The sequence below is a fragment of the Sinohyriopsis cumingii genome, chromosome 3 (genome assembly GCF_028554795.1).
Source record: "Sinohyriopsis cumingii isolate HCF-2022 chromosome 3, ASM2855479v2, whole genome shotgun sequence".
Classification (NCBI taxonomy): domain Eukaryota; kingdom Metazoa; phylum Mollusca; class Bivalvia; order Unionida; family Unionidae; genus Sinohyriopsis; species Sinohyriopsis cumingii.
The window spans coordinates 127,115,117-127,132,411 of NC_142963.1; the positions used below are offsets into that span (position 1 = coordinate 127,115,117).

At 33.4% G+C, this 17,295-nt stretch overlaps 1 protein-coding gene across 1 annotated transcript in view; it reads right to left on the bottom strand.

The window, feature by feature from the left end:
- Positions 1–1,282: 1,282 nt before the first annotated feature.
- The window catches only part of LOC149803807 (uncharacterized), a 49,763-nt gene continuing 33,750 nt past the window's right edge, over positions 1,283–17,295 (bottom strand). Inside the window, exons 5-6 of the mRNA XM_089953617.1 lie at positions 14,867–14,948; positions 1,283–9,846 (exon numbers count right to left, since the gene is read on the bottom strand). Of these exons, the coding sequence (XP_089809743.1) occupies positions 9,315–9,846; positions 14,867–14,948 (614 nt within the window). The 3' untranslated portion in view covers positions 1,283–9,314. The remainder of the gene's footprint in view (positions 9,847–14,866; positions 14,949–17,295) is intronic.

Genomic DNA, 17,295 nt, shown 5'->3' on the forward strand with positions numbered 1-17,295 from the left:
CCACATAATATGTATTTCATAGAAGTAAAGTAACTTGCTACACTCACATACTGAAAAAAGTCTCGAGATGAAATAAAATTTTTAAAAACTTGTGCTCATGCCACTCCCCATCTGCAGTTAAGAAAGTCAAAGCATTCCTATAATTACCCTTGCAATTCATATTAACTGATGTAAAATGCTTCAATCATACTGTAAAATGCTTCAATCATACTGTACAATGCTTCAATCATACTGTACAACGCTTCAATCACACTGTACAATGCTTCAATCATACTAAACAAGAATGTTCAACAGCAAAGGTCTTCTTCTTAAGAAACATTCTGCAAGCAATAAGGAGTATAAAATAGTCATATCATCAAGCATACTGAGATTTTTAATTACTTACATTGCATGCATCAAGAGTATGGAATGACCATCGTAATAAAGCATCTTCAATTATTACTGAGACTTAATTATTTCCCTTGATTCTGCAGGCATGAAGGAGTACAAACTGACCATCATAACACAGTATCTTCAATCTTATTTTGACTTAATTATTTCCCTTGATTCTGCAGGCATCAAGGAGTACAAAATGACCATCGTAATACAGCATCTTCAACGTTATTTTCTCTCCAAAACATGTGTCTGAATCTTTAGATTTCCCTCAACTCTTCTATATCAATAAAAAGATCTCTTGTGTACATCTGCATAACCACAGACTTTTTATAAAAGAATCTTTTTACCGTCACTATCTCTAACTAAAATCCCAATATTAAAATTATTATAAGCAAAGAGAAAGAACAAATCTCTATTTAGGGAGAAATTTAGTTAAATTTAGTGAAATCATAGCTAGAAATTTGAAGAAAAAAAACACAGGACTACATATGTGATTTGTTCCACGTTAATAAAAAGAATGAGTTTGCATTTGCACTGGAATATTTGAGCCTATCAGACTGCAACATTTTCACACTCCATATCAAAGTTCTTTCCCTTGACACAGAAAAAATGTGAATGCAGTTTTTACTTTATTACATACTCTATCTACAACCGTTTCCAACCTATAATAGATATACAGTGTGAATCTAATTTATAAAATAGGGATTTATCAAAGATTGATTAAATTCTTCCCAGAACATCAGCATGCATACCCCAGCAAAAACACGTAAACTGTTCCATTCTCAGTGTGAAATAAGGAAACAGGGACTAAACATTTGTAATAATACCAGACCAACCAATAGAAATTTAGTATCTGATAATATATCATCTAATAGATTCTTGTGAAGAAAGAAAATAAACAAAAAAGTTAACTCAGATTAATTTATTAATCCTCATAAAATTTAAAATACTGGTGTTTATCCGTCATTAAACAATGTTTTATCTGAAACAATAATACATATGCACACAAAGTACACATTATTTTACACAATATTAAAGTAGTAATACATACGCACAAAAAGTACACATTATTTTACATGTGTAAAGCAGTAATACATATGCACACAAAGTACACAATATTTTACACAATATTTAAGTAGTAATACATACTCACACAAAGTACACATCATTTTACATGTGTAAAGGGGGCAATGAGTGGTCTAAAGCGCTCTCCGTTATGGATCACTGCCATCTCACCTCTGTCTGCGTGGGTTCAAGTCTCAGATCTGAGTATGTGAGAAAGCTTGCTAGTAGCTTCTCGTGGGTCGGTAGTTCTTTCCAGGGGTTTACCCGGGTTCTTCCTCCACTATTAATACTGGCCGCCATGTATAGCCTATCGTGTGCTGAAAAATGGTGTTAAACCGTACAACAACAACATGTGTAAAGTAGCAACATAAGATAGCTATTCTTACTAAAAAATATGTACACAAAGAAGATTAGTTATTTGTGGTCCACAAAATTAAATTACTGTTCAATTTGACATAACATATTGGGTTTCTTTTACCAACTTTTTACACAATTATTTTTACAGACAAAACCACAATCTTTTAAAACAGTTTGTTTACAACAAAAACAATAAGCACAGTTTTACATTAGATTTTAAATAGACGACAGTAGTTACCTGTATTATTGCTCAGATTGAAGCACATTATATGGCCACATGTTTAATGGACCCCTGTGTAGATTCCTTCTTTTTGGAAAAAAAAAACATTTTTCTTCTTTCAAGAACACTGCTGTGGACCATTTGACATCAAAACTGAGAGGTTTCTTCCTTCCCCAAAGTGTAAGCCATTAACAAAGGTTGTTTCAGCTCTGTGATGCAAAACTAACATTACTGTGTGGAAATAATTTGTATTCTTCAGGCACAGTGACCATGGCCTCCGACTTTTTGCTCCCCATAATTAAAAAGCTTCTTGTATATGCCAAAAGGTTTAGCCTTGGTAAGTGAAGCAGAAGTAATGCAAAGTTTGCTAACTGTAAATGGTGGAAAACTGAAATGTTGTGTAAATCCTGCTTAATCCACTTTCAGTCATATTTTGAAACCAAAATTGATACAGTTCTTTCTTACTTCAAGTGCAGCCCACTGGCAACTGAAACTATTGTGCACAAATAATTTTATTTTCTTTCAGTTGGTGTCTTGTACCCATGACCATGAAATCATTAGTGTTTTACCTTGCTCCAAATATGTCATCCATAAAGTTTGGTAACTGTAAACAACCAGAGTCAATGTGAAGAAAGAGATAGACATCATAATACACTTCACCTTCTGGTGGTCTTATAAATATGATTTTTCCATAATGCCACATTGATTTTCACTTTCCTTGAATACATGACTATTTCATTTTAAGTGAACTAAAGCAAGATGCACACATATTAATCAATGTGCTGCAAAACTGAAATGAAAGAAAATGCTTTATAGCTTTTATTGTTTGTGACTAGACAGATCACTGTCTTGAAGTAACAACTCATTTTCATACTTCAGGTCTTAATTTATTTCACTAAAAACCCTGTAAAATGCAAGAACGAATAATTAAAAAAATTGTGGATCTCACATTTAGATTTCTAACTGAATGGCATGTATACATGCTACAATACTCACTGACCACTTCTTCTAAAATGAAACCAATGTTGAAAGAAAACCCTACGTACCTACATCTATACTGATCTTGAACAGAGAGGAAAGGTACTCTAAGGCAAGATATGTACCATAGGACGTATATACTTAAGTTCAAGAATGTATGGAGTTACTTGATATAAACGAAGTCAATTAATGCCCATATCATGAAATGGGTGCAAATGGAGCTGGTACTAAGATTTTAGCTATCAAATTTTAATATATAAATTAAACCTTTTAGCTGTCAAATTTATATAAACAGAACAATTTAGGTATCAGATTTAAATATAAAAATAACACAAGGAAAACCCAAAATAAAATCAAAACAAAACAAACATGAGCAAAGTTTGTGAGTACAAAGATTATTCCATCTTTGAATTTATACAAGCTTCAAAACATAGACTGATAATTTACTCAGTACTTATATAACTTCAATATTACAAAATCAGCTTCCCTGCTGTATCTGTATGTCTGTCAGTATAACCCTTGCTTCTGAATTTCAAAACCTTTCACACCGTTTATTATAATGACAGTGTCGCCATAAGATGACTACTACAGATCACCATGCTTATGAAGGTCAGACAACAAGTACATTTATAATATTTGCCTACATATTTCAGCACACGCTACTTTTCTCCCATGAAATATTTCTGCAAATTCTGGATGCTATTGCTTGTGTGGAACTATATTTCTAATGACTTTAGTAAATATCTAGGTCGTCTCTTTAAAACTTCTATGAATTGCAGGCAGGCTGGAATTAACTTGGGGTCAATAGTAAGTAAAAGTCATGCAATGTATACTGAGAAATGACGAGATTATGTGGAATGCTACATTTATACACTATGTATTGTACAGTTTCACATTATACAAATCTTAATGAAATCTTTAATAACAATATACTGTTAACAATGAATACATAAAGATCAGTCATGACAAATACATCTTAATACAAACTTACAATGCTATATAGAATCAATTTAAAGAGAACATGACAAATACCACTTTAAAACAGTAAAACATAAGCCAAAACACTTTTTAATTCATCTCAGTATAGGGCAAGATCTTGAGCATAAAACAGAAAGTCCTAGAAAGGTAACACTACAGCAACAAAATAAAATATCAGAGAAATTAAAATAACAATAGATCCCAACAAAATACATTTAAAGTATGTGACAAGTTGTCTGGTTAGGAAAAGATGGTTACTGTAACAAAGTAAAAAATATTTACAAAATGTACTATTGTGAAACTGTTTAAGAAATTTTGTACACTGTTATATGGGCATTTATTTATGATACAAAGAACTCTCATTCTGAAGCAGAAAGTTGGGAGTGAAATCTAATAAATACAGTAAATTCTAGATATAATGAAGTCCAAGGGACCAAAATATCATATCATTATATCAAGGTTTCGTCAAAAATATAACACAGAGAATAGGACTTTATAACAACCCTTATAATACATTATATTTCTGTATATCTGATTTTGTTTTCAGCTGAGTTTAATGTATTATTTTATCTCTAACAAATAACTACAAGGACATATTATTTCACTTTTTACAATATAATACTCATCTTTCTAAACCTGACTTTTTTTTGACTTTCTATGATAAGGCATGTCTTAAAGTGAATCCAAAATAATACTGAAAATATACAAGTTCTTGAATACTTGTTTGGCTACAGACAAAATATGGCCATTATACATACAGTATTTATGGTGCATTAAAATAATAAGTAATAAAAAATGATTCCAGTACACTAAGACATATATACATGTTCATATGAAACTAAACTTTTACGAATTATTAGTTCATAAATGATAATAAAAACAAATTATAAAATGTATATAAAGAAGAAAATATAACTGATCCTACAATATTTACATTAATTTGTAGAAAATTTATCTCTTATCAAAATCAACAATAACTGATTCTGTAATTATGGTAAAACCTCAAGTATCCAGACATATCTAAAGACACAGATTTTGTCCAGATAACTGGCCACCCAGATGATCAAATTCTGGTCTAAAAGTAGAACTGTGGACAAGTGTGAAAAAAACACTGCTCTAGGAAAAGGTGACTGACATTGATAAAGTGACTGACACGGATTCAGTTCACACCTGTACTGGAAGGTGATTAACTTTTATTCCATCAAATGACCACTGAGAGCTGACTGACAGTTAATTACATAATTACATAATACCTTTGATTGGACTGTTACGAGTCCTTAATCCTTCTCGATTAACTTGGGATTTCTGTATGACAAATTTCATATAGTCAGTGTCGAACTCACATAACAAATGGGTACTGGAATAAATTTTCTCTGTAACTTCCTCTCTCCTAATTACATTTATTTTCACTTTAGAAATATAATTTACTTATTCATAATATCATTATTTTGCATGAGACTATAACTGACTGTGTTTGTTTCTGATTTCTGCTACTCTGTTCTATGCTGGTGTAGTGAATGGCAAGTTACTTTCATTTATTGATACATCTACCATCTACACTGTAATAACCAACATTGGGGGTGGGGATGGGGGGTACTGTAGTAGTCCAGATGAGCAAACAATCTGAATAATCAGTGTTGGGTTAATCAATGTTTCACTCTATATATGTATGAACAACTGAAAAATCACAGGCATAGTTATTTCATTGTTACAACAACACAGAAGGCAAAATGAAGAAATAACAGTTTAGGACACTAAAATTGATAAAGTTGTATAAAAAAATTATCTGGATGCATACAAATAAAAAACAACCAAAATCTTAAAATAATTGTTCACTAAATTATTTTGGCAAATATTTTTTTCCTTTCTTTAAAAACTAAATAACAAAAACAACCAATGTGTGCATATAGTGTATAGATACAAATATGGGGGGGGGGGGAAGGGGAAAGCAAGCAATATGCATCTCTGGCCACTGTTTCTTTTGGGAACATAAAAAATATTGAATCCTTTGGGGAATACAGAGTATCTTACATGTTGAACTACTTAAAACTGCTTTGCTTTAATTTTCACTCCTGTATAACTCTTGAGCAAAGCCATCCTTTTGGGAAGTTGGGATTTAAGGGGACTGAGGAGTATCAAAATTTCAATTCAAGCCTACTGATAACTTCTGAAGCCCCTGTCAAACAAGGGCAATACTTCATTAGAATTGAAATATTTCTGAGAAAAACATGAAAATTGAATCAGTTAATTTTGTAATTATTATGAACATACCAACAGTTTTAAAATTTGCTCTCAATCTGCCTGGCAAGCTTGCATAAGAAAGTCTTTTTAATGTACCAATACGTATCATTTTTTAATAGATAAAATGTTTTAAATCAAAGTGACAACATCTCCAAATCTCATTATGATCAAAACAATACTTTCTATGTTTGGTCTGATGAAAGTTAAAACATTTCCTATATTTCAGTCAAGAAAATATAAAAAATGAACTGTTTTCAACCAAAACCTTAATGCAAACTTTCTATGACTGACATTGATGCCAAGATCTATGGAGCAGAAAAACAATATGCAACCTTCTGCTATTCCAATTTTCTCTTCACAAACAGCAAAAAGTAAGCCACATATTAAGCCTCTTGTCCAACATGATGACAAACAATTTAAAACTTGTCATAGTCTTGATAATTGAACAATAAAAGGCACATTAAGTTCAAATCTTTCAAGTAATATGAATGCAGCATTTCCAGATCATGATTCTATTCTCTGACCACTTCTTTTGTCCAAAATTCCCCATAAAGAAAGTTTCAGTAGTAAAATAAGGAGGGTCTTCTCAGTTCACCTTTTATTTTCTCACATTTTTGTTAACTTCTTCACAAAATTCACGAAACATTAAAATACTGCAAAACTGGTCTGTTCCCTAGCTTGAATAAATACAGACTGTACTTTATTCTGAGGCCACAAAAAACATCTGGTGCCAGTAACAGAGTTTTAAAAAAAACAGGATGGCCAATACAAATTTTTGAAAGGATGTGTTTTTTATCCAGTTCATACTAGTTCACATCACAGTTTTACCAATTCGAAGAAGAAAAACTGAACAAGTTCAGTACCAATTTTTTGGGCGTGTGTACATGATAAAAATGTATAGGGTCAGGACCAATAAAACAGGATAGATCAAGTAGCTGCATATATTTGTTTTGTGTGCCTGATAAAACAGTCTGTAATGAGTGGCATAAATTCATAAACCATGCTAAATTTTTTATTTATCCCTTTTGAATACCTGTATGATTTGTATGCTATTTCAAAAATTAAATTCTCATTTTATCTGCCTTTTTCATATTGCTTTTAGGACAAACAGATGTGTATCATTGCTACTAAGCGGTTTTTTTAAGGCAAGGGAGACAACTCTAATTTCCATTCTCCAGTTGTACTTTTTTTTTAACGGGTATGGTATAGGCATTATTTTGTACTACATACAAACGTGCTCCCTGCATGAAAATGAAAAAGAGATTATACAGACGATATGAGATTAATATGATGAATTATTATTAATGTTTGTTTTCACATTTCACAACTGGTCCAAAATAAAAAAATAAAATAAAAAAATCAACACAAATTCCAAACAAAAAATGACAGTAATGATGATATTTTAAGCTTTTCTCTCATGACTTCTAACGCCCAGTTTCACATAAACTGCTCATCTTGTATGATATGGTTTGACCCCTTCACTTTACTGATAGACGTAACAATCTTGATACAGTACAGGTCAATTTGTTTGCATCTACTGAGAATTCTATCTTGGCAATATTCAATAAGCATGCACTTGACAAAAGACTGGACTGTATATACTGGCCAACAAAAATTAAACCTGCCTCAAAGAATGTCATTAAAGACAGTTTTCTATATGATATCCATCCTGTGATTCTACCTAAATTACATAACACCGTTACAAGCTCATTGGACCATTTGTATCTCAGTAACTGAAGAGCATGAGTCCGTGTGTATATGATGCTAGTCCATCCAAGACTAACACTCCACCCACCTTTCAAATTAAGGCTTGTGCCTATCTGCAACTGTGCTAACTGCATGAACTAGAACAGTCTCATCCTTTTAGGAAAGAAAACCTTAATGTAATTCAACACTAGTTCAAATTTATTTGAAAACTGACTAGATCTAGCCGTTATTGGATATTTTCATCAATGTGCTTTTATCAGCAGTATATTCAAGCATGGCTTTTATTTCTAATTCAGTCTGCATTTTGTCATATTTCAATTAGTTATCCTCATGCTATTCTGATAAACACAATTAATATGTTAACTGAAAGAATGACAGGTGCCTTCTTTGTCATCTGAGACACCAATTTTGATGTTTTCAGATGACAGTTTTAAATCATGCTGTTTTTCATTTAATCTTCGCCATAGCCAACTCTTTTATTAGTATCCATTTAAATAGAAGAATCTAAGGTAGACATAGGCATATAGAACAGACTCATGGACAGACATCCTTTGCATTGTTTAATGTTCCCATAATAAGGAATTACTCAGACACTTCCTTTGGCTTTTTATCAGATATTTTTTGACCATAAAAAGAGCTATGAACTCTCCATTTCATATAGATATTTTACCTTCAGTAAAAAATGTACTAGGGTCAATGATTACAAATTGACTATTAGGTTGCATATATATATATATATATATATATATATATATATATATATATATATATATATATATATATATATATATATATATATATGGATGGATTATGTAGAATGAACATACAATGCTCTTTGTTGGCAGATGCTCCATCCATATTAATGTGGCTATGGAATGACATATTCATGACACAAATTTCATCCATGACAGAACACTTCATAAATGAACTTAAATTTACATGTGATGATAAACCCTGAATTCTGGTAAAAGCCAGTTTTACTCTTTTATAAAATGCAGCATATGAAGCTGAGCAAGTGACAGTTCAAACATAATCTGCCTTTTCTGCAGCAGTTTTGCATTACACTCCACCAGGTATACACATTATTCAAACAAATCTAGTTCTGCTTATTCCAATTGTTACATGTGATATTTTTTTCAGAGTTTGATGGAAAAGACAGAAGGATGTTCTGATTGCCAACTAAGATGTAAAGCACCTTGTCTGAGGGGAAAATAGCAACGATCACAACAAAACTGACACTTGTGACCTGACCATAAGTGTTCATAAAACACCTTAACTTGAGTCTGAGCTTGAGTTATGCCATTGGTCTTACAAAAGTAAAAAATGTAAAGCTGAGTAAAAGATCTCCAGCATAGGTCCTTGACTCTTATTGGGACTAACTTACTCTACTCTTTCAGCAGTCCTTAATATCGGAGTCACACCTATCAACCCTTTTCAAATTCTCAACTTCAGCTAAATTATTATAGACATGTTCCTTTAGGCTTGGAGCATTCCCAATTTTGGGCTGGAGATACAAATTAGTGTCTTTTACACCAGTGATGCTAGACATCCCATCACTACTGACAGATGTCATACTCATATCAACATAATTGTTCTCCGACATTACTGAAGATACCATTGCCGTGTCAACATTTTCTACCTTATCACAGGATATGTACATTTCCTCTTCACATGTTAAAGTTGGAATTGCATCCACAGATGCACCAGCAGTAAGGTATGCCTGCTCAGACTGATTGTTGTTCAAATTAAGCTCACTGTAATCCACAGTTTTTTGGACCTCCTCATACAACCTGGTCACCTCTTCTGGTTCCAGGTATATATTGCTGACTGGTCGCTGTTGTTCACATTCAGACTGGGGCACAATTCTATACGATGGATTCTCACATCTAGCAGCAACCTCTTCTGCTCTTGCCTTCTGCAAGTGTCTGCAATAAAATGAGATAAAATTTTCCTGGAAAATCTAATGAATGTAGATTCCTGATTTTAAAACATACTTTCAAGAAAAATGGTAAATGACATAGAGTCAAAATGGCTTTTAAAACAAATTGACTCCCATCACAATGAAAAATCTTTCCCTTGCAAACAAAAAAACTTTTTCAGGAACAACAGAAAAGACCCTCTAAAGACTGAAACCTCTATAAACCAAAATCCCCCTAAAACTGAAATATGTGTCTGGTCCCCTGAATTTTTCCATCTTTAATTGCAACTCACTAAACAGAAATAGTTTTGCTATGTAAACCTCATTAAATTTTCAATCCCAACAGTAAATTTTCCTTAATTAGACCATGCTGCCATCCTATGGTTTTCATAATTGTCTGGCCATTCCATGTAAAATTAAACCTCAAAACAAAAAAACCATATACAGATGCAATGAAATACCAACTGCTATAGATATCCCCTTTAAAATCTTACTGGCCATGGATGTTTCCTTCAAACATATGTCAACTTAAATAATAGGAGACCCACCCACATCCCACTCTAAGATAAAATAATGAACTCTAGAAAACTTAAAAGCCTTGAAAACTACACATTTGGTGCTCAGGGATTTTGATGTTGGGAGGTTTCACAGAAAACCCCTTAAAACTTAACATATGGTCCTCTGGGATCTTCATAGTGGGAGGTTACACAGAAAAACCCTTAAAACTGAACATATGGTCCTCTACCAGGGATCTTCATAGTGGGAGGTTACACAGAAAACCCCATAAAACTGAACATATGGTCCTCTACCAGGGATCTTCATAGTGGGAGGTTACACAGAAAACCCCTTAAAACTGAAAAAAAAAATCCTCTACCAGGGATGTTCATAGTGGGAGGTTTCACAGAAAACCCCTTAAAAATGAACATATGGTCCTCTGGGATCTTCATAGCGAGAGGTCTCACAAAAAACCCCTTAAAACTGAACATATGGTCCTCTGGGATCTTCATAGTGGGAGGTTACACAGAAAACCCCTTAAAATGGAGCATGTGGTCATCAGGGATTTTAATGTTGAGATGTTTCATTGAACCAGATTCTAAATAGGCCTATCCAATTTTCAATTCTACAGATCAAACTGACCACTATTATGTCAAGTAAACATAAATCATCAATAAAAAAAATCTTCCAGACATTAATACATTTTGTATCTTGGCATACTGATGACAAATTGCTGGCAAGAAAATGTAAAGCCCTTCATTTATCGAAAGAATTCTACAGAATGCTGTGTCTCAGGAGCTCACATAGTGCATGTTCCAAAAAATAAGCCTAGTCAATGATGTACCAAAAATCAATATGATCCACTTTTCTTTTCTGTGAAAAATAATCCTCAAGATATGAATTTTCAGGAGTTGGACATGAAACTACTGTCTGTCCAAGGTATGGAGATAAATGCAAAAATTGTAACAACAAATTTTAAGATTACTGATACTACTAAAGAAACATGATACCATATATACTCACTTATAAGCAGAGTCAAATTGAAAACATCAACGATAATGATCTGTCGTATCACAATGTGCTTGCAGATTAGGGCCAATGTTGTTTGTTCTACTGATTACTCCGAACAAACTGCAGAGACCCAGATCTGCTGGCACATTATGCAACAGCTTTAGTGACAGGTAACAAATGAACCACATTGCTTGTCACAATAACAAATTTTGGACAAGTACAACTAAAACCAATAATAAACAAAGGTAAAAAGGGTGGGGCCAGTTATTCTGTGCTAATGTGGAAAAAAAGGAACTTTTTCACCCATGTTGCAGCAGCAGTTAATTTCTCTATACATCCCTCTTATCGTCATATTTTGCAATTCAGCAGAAATGCCTACTATTATGCAAAATCAGTTGTAAAATGGGGATCTGTGGTAGATACGATTATGTTTATGTACAATTAAAAATAACCACCAACATTGTATGATGATTTGGTTTATCTAATAGTAAGTGGGATTTCTTTTTTCTCCTTCAGACTTCTTGCCACCTCAACCCAATTGTTTAACTTGTATGGCATTAGGCATAAGCTGAACACATCATAATGCCCTTTAGATCGTCCAAAATGGCAAAGCCACATGTTTGCCAAGGCTATAAAATCTGACTGCTATTAAAATGTGGCTTCATATTTTTCATGGCATTAAACTGATATACCTGGTAGACCTTCATTAACTACATGTACTCTGAACAAGAGATGGAAGAGGTTTTGGCTTCAAAGGTTGTAAATCTCTATCATTTCCTGTTTACCTTAAGAAGTTCATGTGTATTCTAAGGTAGTCATGAATATTGCCACTGTATTCACTTTGATTAGTGTAGTAATGACCATTAATTCATCCTTCAATCTATTACACTCCTTGTGGATATTTATGTTCATGTTAATTATGACCAGACCAGATTTTACAATACATAATAAGAAACTAAAAGGATACTAATACACAAAATTATCACAACTGAACCACACTGCGTTTCTCACTCAATAAGTTCAATATTTGTTTTACACAATCAACATAAAACATTTGCATTCAGAAGTTATTGTTTCATTTGAGTGTGTGTGTGATTTGGATTTTTAATGTAGCTTTTAAAAAAGATTCAGTCATATCACGATGATGTCTGCAGTTTACAGAGATGTCTAGCACTGGGGTATCATGTTGCAGACATGTAGCATCATGTCCCACCCAGTCACCAGTCATCCTGACACCAGGCCAACCAGTCCTAACACTAACTTCTTAATGCTGAGCGCCAAGCGAAGCAGCTGTTAGTACCATTTTTGTAAGTCTTAGGTATGACTCGGCCAGGGTTCAAATCCACAACCTCCAGCATCCAAGGCAGTGTTTCATTTGAAACATTGGTGCTAAAAATAACATTGAGGCTTAACACCTTCCTGACTGCCATTGTTAAGAAGTGAAGCAGAATTCAAAACAAAATTGTGGTGAAAAAGTGACAAAGAAAGATACCTTTTTCATAAAAATCACTACGTTTATTGCATGAACAGCCAGTGATAGACAGCAGACTTCAATACTGTCTAGATGAATTGGGCGCATAATTTTTATCATACTCTCAAATAATCAGCCACATACTTAGTTGACTAATAAAGATATGTGTATGCGGCAAAGCTGAGGAGTTTATCAAGGCCATTAGACCTTATATTCTAAATTTAAGTTAAATGGCTCGTCTCTCATTGGAAAAGAAACCCAATTCTATTCAGGGCTGGATAAGGTCAAGTGTTTGGTGGGGGGAGGGGTTTTCCAAAATTTAAAATGGCCCTGATTTTCCTCAAATGGGCACCAAAGCAAAAGTCTGTCTATTTACTCCAAGTGTGCAGACTACACAAATAAACACACACATGAATAAAGCAACTGTCAAATTTCAAGTGACTGGTGACATTGTATTTGTATGCTTCTTTATTTAGACTGAAGGGGGTGTCTGGAATCCCCTGACCCCACCCGCCAGGATCCAGCCCTGATATTTAATATTTCATGTAAGACTAGAGACTCGTTTTAAATGATAATATGAAAGCTTAACATCAACTGTTTCTCAGGTCAATGATTTTTTAAAAATAAAATATCATCTGTTTAGTTTTAAGTTGTGCGGTTTTGTGATATTTTCTCTCAATAGTTAATGTACATCTTGAGACTTCTAAATGCGACATTGAACATTAGCTTGTACATGTGCGAACTGTCCTGAACAGTAACAGGTGTCGTGGCCAATTTCCGAGTAAAATACTCCTTTAGCCAGGGCCTGGTGATGCATGCAGATTTCATGGAAAAAGTGACTACATGATGCTATGTTATTCTTGCAGAACAGACTTTAAAAGAATTTTGACATGCATGTCATAATGTTCCAGTGTTCTTGATTGTACATGTCTGATATAAATAGTACAGTATAAATAGTATGGTGTTTGTTTATAATCCCTTATCAAATTTTATAAGTATTACTGCATGCATTAATTTCTTCGAAGTGGGTATTGGAAATAGTATCCAAATGAAAAGGAAACCATAAAAAATTATTAACCAGCACACAAAACATTTTTATGAAATATCATTTATTGAGAATGTACACTGAAGATACTGCTTGATGCAGAAGAATATGTAAATGTAAAATGTAGCTAGGCAATTTTTCTTGTGATGTATGCTACTTAATAGAAAGGTATGATAATATAAATGAAATTTAGAACCTCATTTTTTCTATGTTATAGGCATTTGTTCTCCCTAGCTAGACCACTGATAAATATAACAAGAAAAGGTACCATGGCAGGGTTTATGATGTCAGGGTTTCTTCCATCTGTTTGTTTAGTGTGCTGAGAGAATACAATACAATCAGTGAGGGATGTCATAAAACCTACTACAGCTGCTATAAAATCTGTAATGGACTTCCACTAGATAGTGGGCACTTAATTCCCCTGCCCCTTTGTCCCCGTCCACCGGATTGAGTGCGTGATCCGTAAAACTATGATACATGTACCATACCTAGTAGGGAATGTGATTTATCACCTGCAAATGACATGCTGATTCTTATAATGGAATGTGAAAGGCATTATGATTCCTACTAAGGAATGTGATTATCACCAGCAAATGGCATTATGATTATGCTGGTCAGACAAAACTCCAAGCATATTTCAGCACAAATTTTTGACATATGGCAATATTCTACCAATGCTTTTGTTCAATTCATCCTCCAATGTCAAAGACATATGACTTTAAAGACTTTAACACAGCACCTTACAGAACTATAAATTAATGCTAAATGGCTGTCCCAATTTAAGCAATTTAGTTGGCAGACATTAAAATACCACAGTAACAATCTGTTGATAACAATACAAGTTCCTAAATTATTTTTACAACTAAATATGCTATTTTTGTTGAATAGAACTGCCACCTGAAATTCTTGATAACTAATGGTGATTTTGCTGATTGCTAGTGGCAAGAAATATCATGTCAGTGTTACATACAAGACATTGCCTTCTATATATTTATTAACACTTACCTTTTTCTATAAAGAATTAACATTGCTACTGCAAAAACAAGCATGACCAGTGTCCCTGCAATCACTAGTCCTATGATGATTCCTGTAATAAAAAAAGACAGATACTGTCAGATCTTTTTGATCAGTAAACTGTCCCTTAAAAACTAATTATTTTTCGACATGTGATAGAATCAACACTTCCAATGATATTTAGGTTTTTGGCATAATATGAGTCAGAGATGTATCACATAAAATGAAAAACACCCAACTTGGAAGCAAAAAGACCTAAATTTCAGAAGGTAGTGGTCAACAATTCAGGAGTTATCTCAGTATATATCAGGCTGCATTTACAGCTTAACCTACAATAGAGATCACATCTAGGCACCTGTATATAGTGATCTCATATTTACTTTTATATAATGGATACCTTCTCTAAAAGATCTGTTTCTTCCAGTCCTTTAAAGACATGATTGACAATAATACTTATTATTATAAATGTACAATTAAATCTTGGTAGTAAGCTAACACTGACAAATGAATGGAAGACAGAACTGCTTCTTGTGTCATATTTATACAAACCTGAAATGCACTGCTAACAATAATTTCTCGGTATTTGATAAAGTTAGAAATCATTAACCTTAAAAAGTGAAAAAATTTCAGTTTGTTTAAATGAAAATGTTGCTGTAGATGTATAATATTGAGCTTTGAAAATCTCCCCCCACCATTTTTAACCATATGTACACTTACTAATGATGACAAATGTACACCTTAATGGTGGATGTAACAACTGGAAAGTGCAGGGATACATCTATTACAAACAATTCTAGTTTCAGTTGGTTGAGTTGTTATAGTCAAGCTCATCACTCAGTTGTTACAACTTGGTCTTCATCCACACCAATGAAGCATATCTGGTATGGTGTTTCAGAAGATGACACCAAATGCTTTGGATCCTGGTTATTTCCCCCCTGGGAAGGAGCTGGTGGGTCAAGATTATGTTTTCATAAGTAATATTAAATCTTCCTTGTAACTTTGACACCATACTGACTGGGGGTAGATTGTGATGATATTTAGTATCATGTTTCACGAGGATGAGTGTACAACAACAAAATATTTCAATTATGCCTGCAGCTGAAGCAAGACAAAAAGAAAAAAAGTACAGATCTTTGTGACCATTTCCATTTTCAGTTTAGTTTATGACAATTATACTTTTATGTTGATGATGATATCAGCACTATTATACTCTGAATTTGCACTCAAGCTGAAAAACTTTGTGAATTCTGGGCCTATACCATTGCATTTTGATAAGGCAATCACTATATTTTTCCATAATCATATTTTTACAACTCCAATGTCTTAAATAAAGCAACAGAAGAGCCAAAACTAACTAGTTTTTTTTTTAAATTGAACAAATAATTTATTTCCCAAGAATACAAAGTGAAAATTTAAAAAAAAAACTTGTAGTAAAGTGAACTAAATCCCAAAATAATCCTAAAGTTCTATCATCAGTCCTAATAAATAAAGTTTTAATTAAATTCCAGTGGTTTTAGAAATAAGACCCAACCCTGAATGTGTTGATGTCTCTGTAGTGGCCTATGATGTGGTGATATGACAACAGTCGTTTGATGAATCACAACAATGTAGTCCAAGATGTCCTTGTTTGAATTCAATATATTCTAAGTTAATGTCTCTGTCCAAGAATATTACTGAGCACTTTGTAATTCTAAAGAAAAATAATTTTAAAACATAATTCATAACCAAATAAAATAATGAACACAACAATAAGACCGATTCTGCTTCAAAATCTTACAGCACAAATGAATAATTTCTAGACAAACAAGATTATAAAGCCCTCTACCTGACCGAGGTCACAATTAGCATTTTCTGGAAGAAACCATATTTTAATTGAATTATCCATTTTAAAACAATTTGTTACTAAAATTATAATATAGAATGTGGCAAATATCTGGTAGGCTAGGTATTTTTATGGGGGAATTTCAATAACCATGACCCAAACCCTATGTTTACTTCTATTGAGAATGATCCCAATATTAAACCCATACTCAAAGAGAAAATATTAACTATGTATAATTTGTTTACTAAAACAAAAACATCATCAGTGTGTGTGTGTGTCTGCATCTGTGTGTGAGATTTGGATTATTAACATAGATTTAACAATTTTTCAGTCATATCACTATAATGACTGCAGTGCGGCAGTTTAAAGTGATGTCTAGCCCTGGGGCATCAAGTCACAGACATGTAGCATCATGTTCCACCCAGACACCAGTCATCCTGACACCAGGTGGGCCAGTCCTAACACTAACCTCTTAATGCTGAGTGCCATGCGAGGAAGCTGTCAGTACCATTTTTATAAGCCTTTGGTATGACTTGGCCGGGGATTGAACCCATGATATCCCGCATCCGAGGCAGATGCTCTAACCACAAGGCCATCG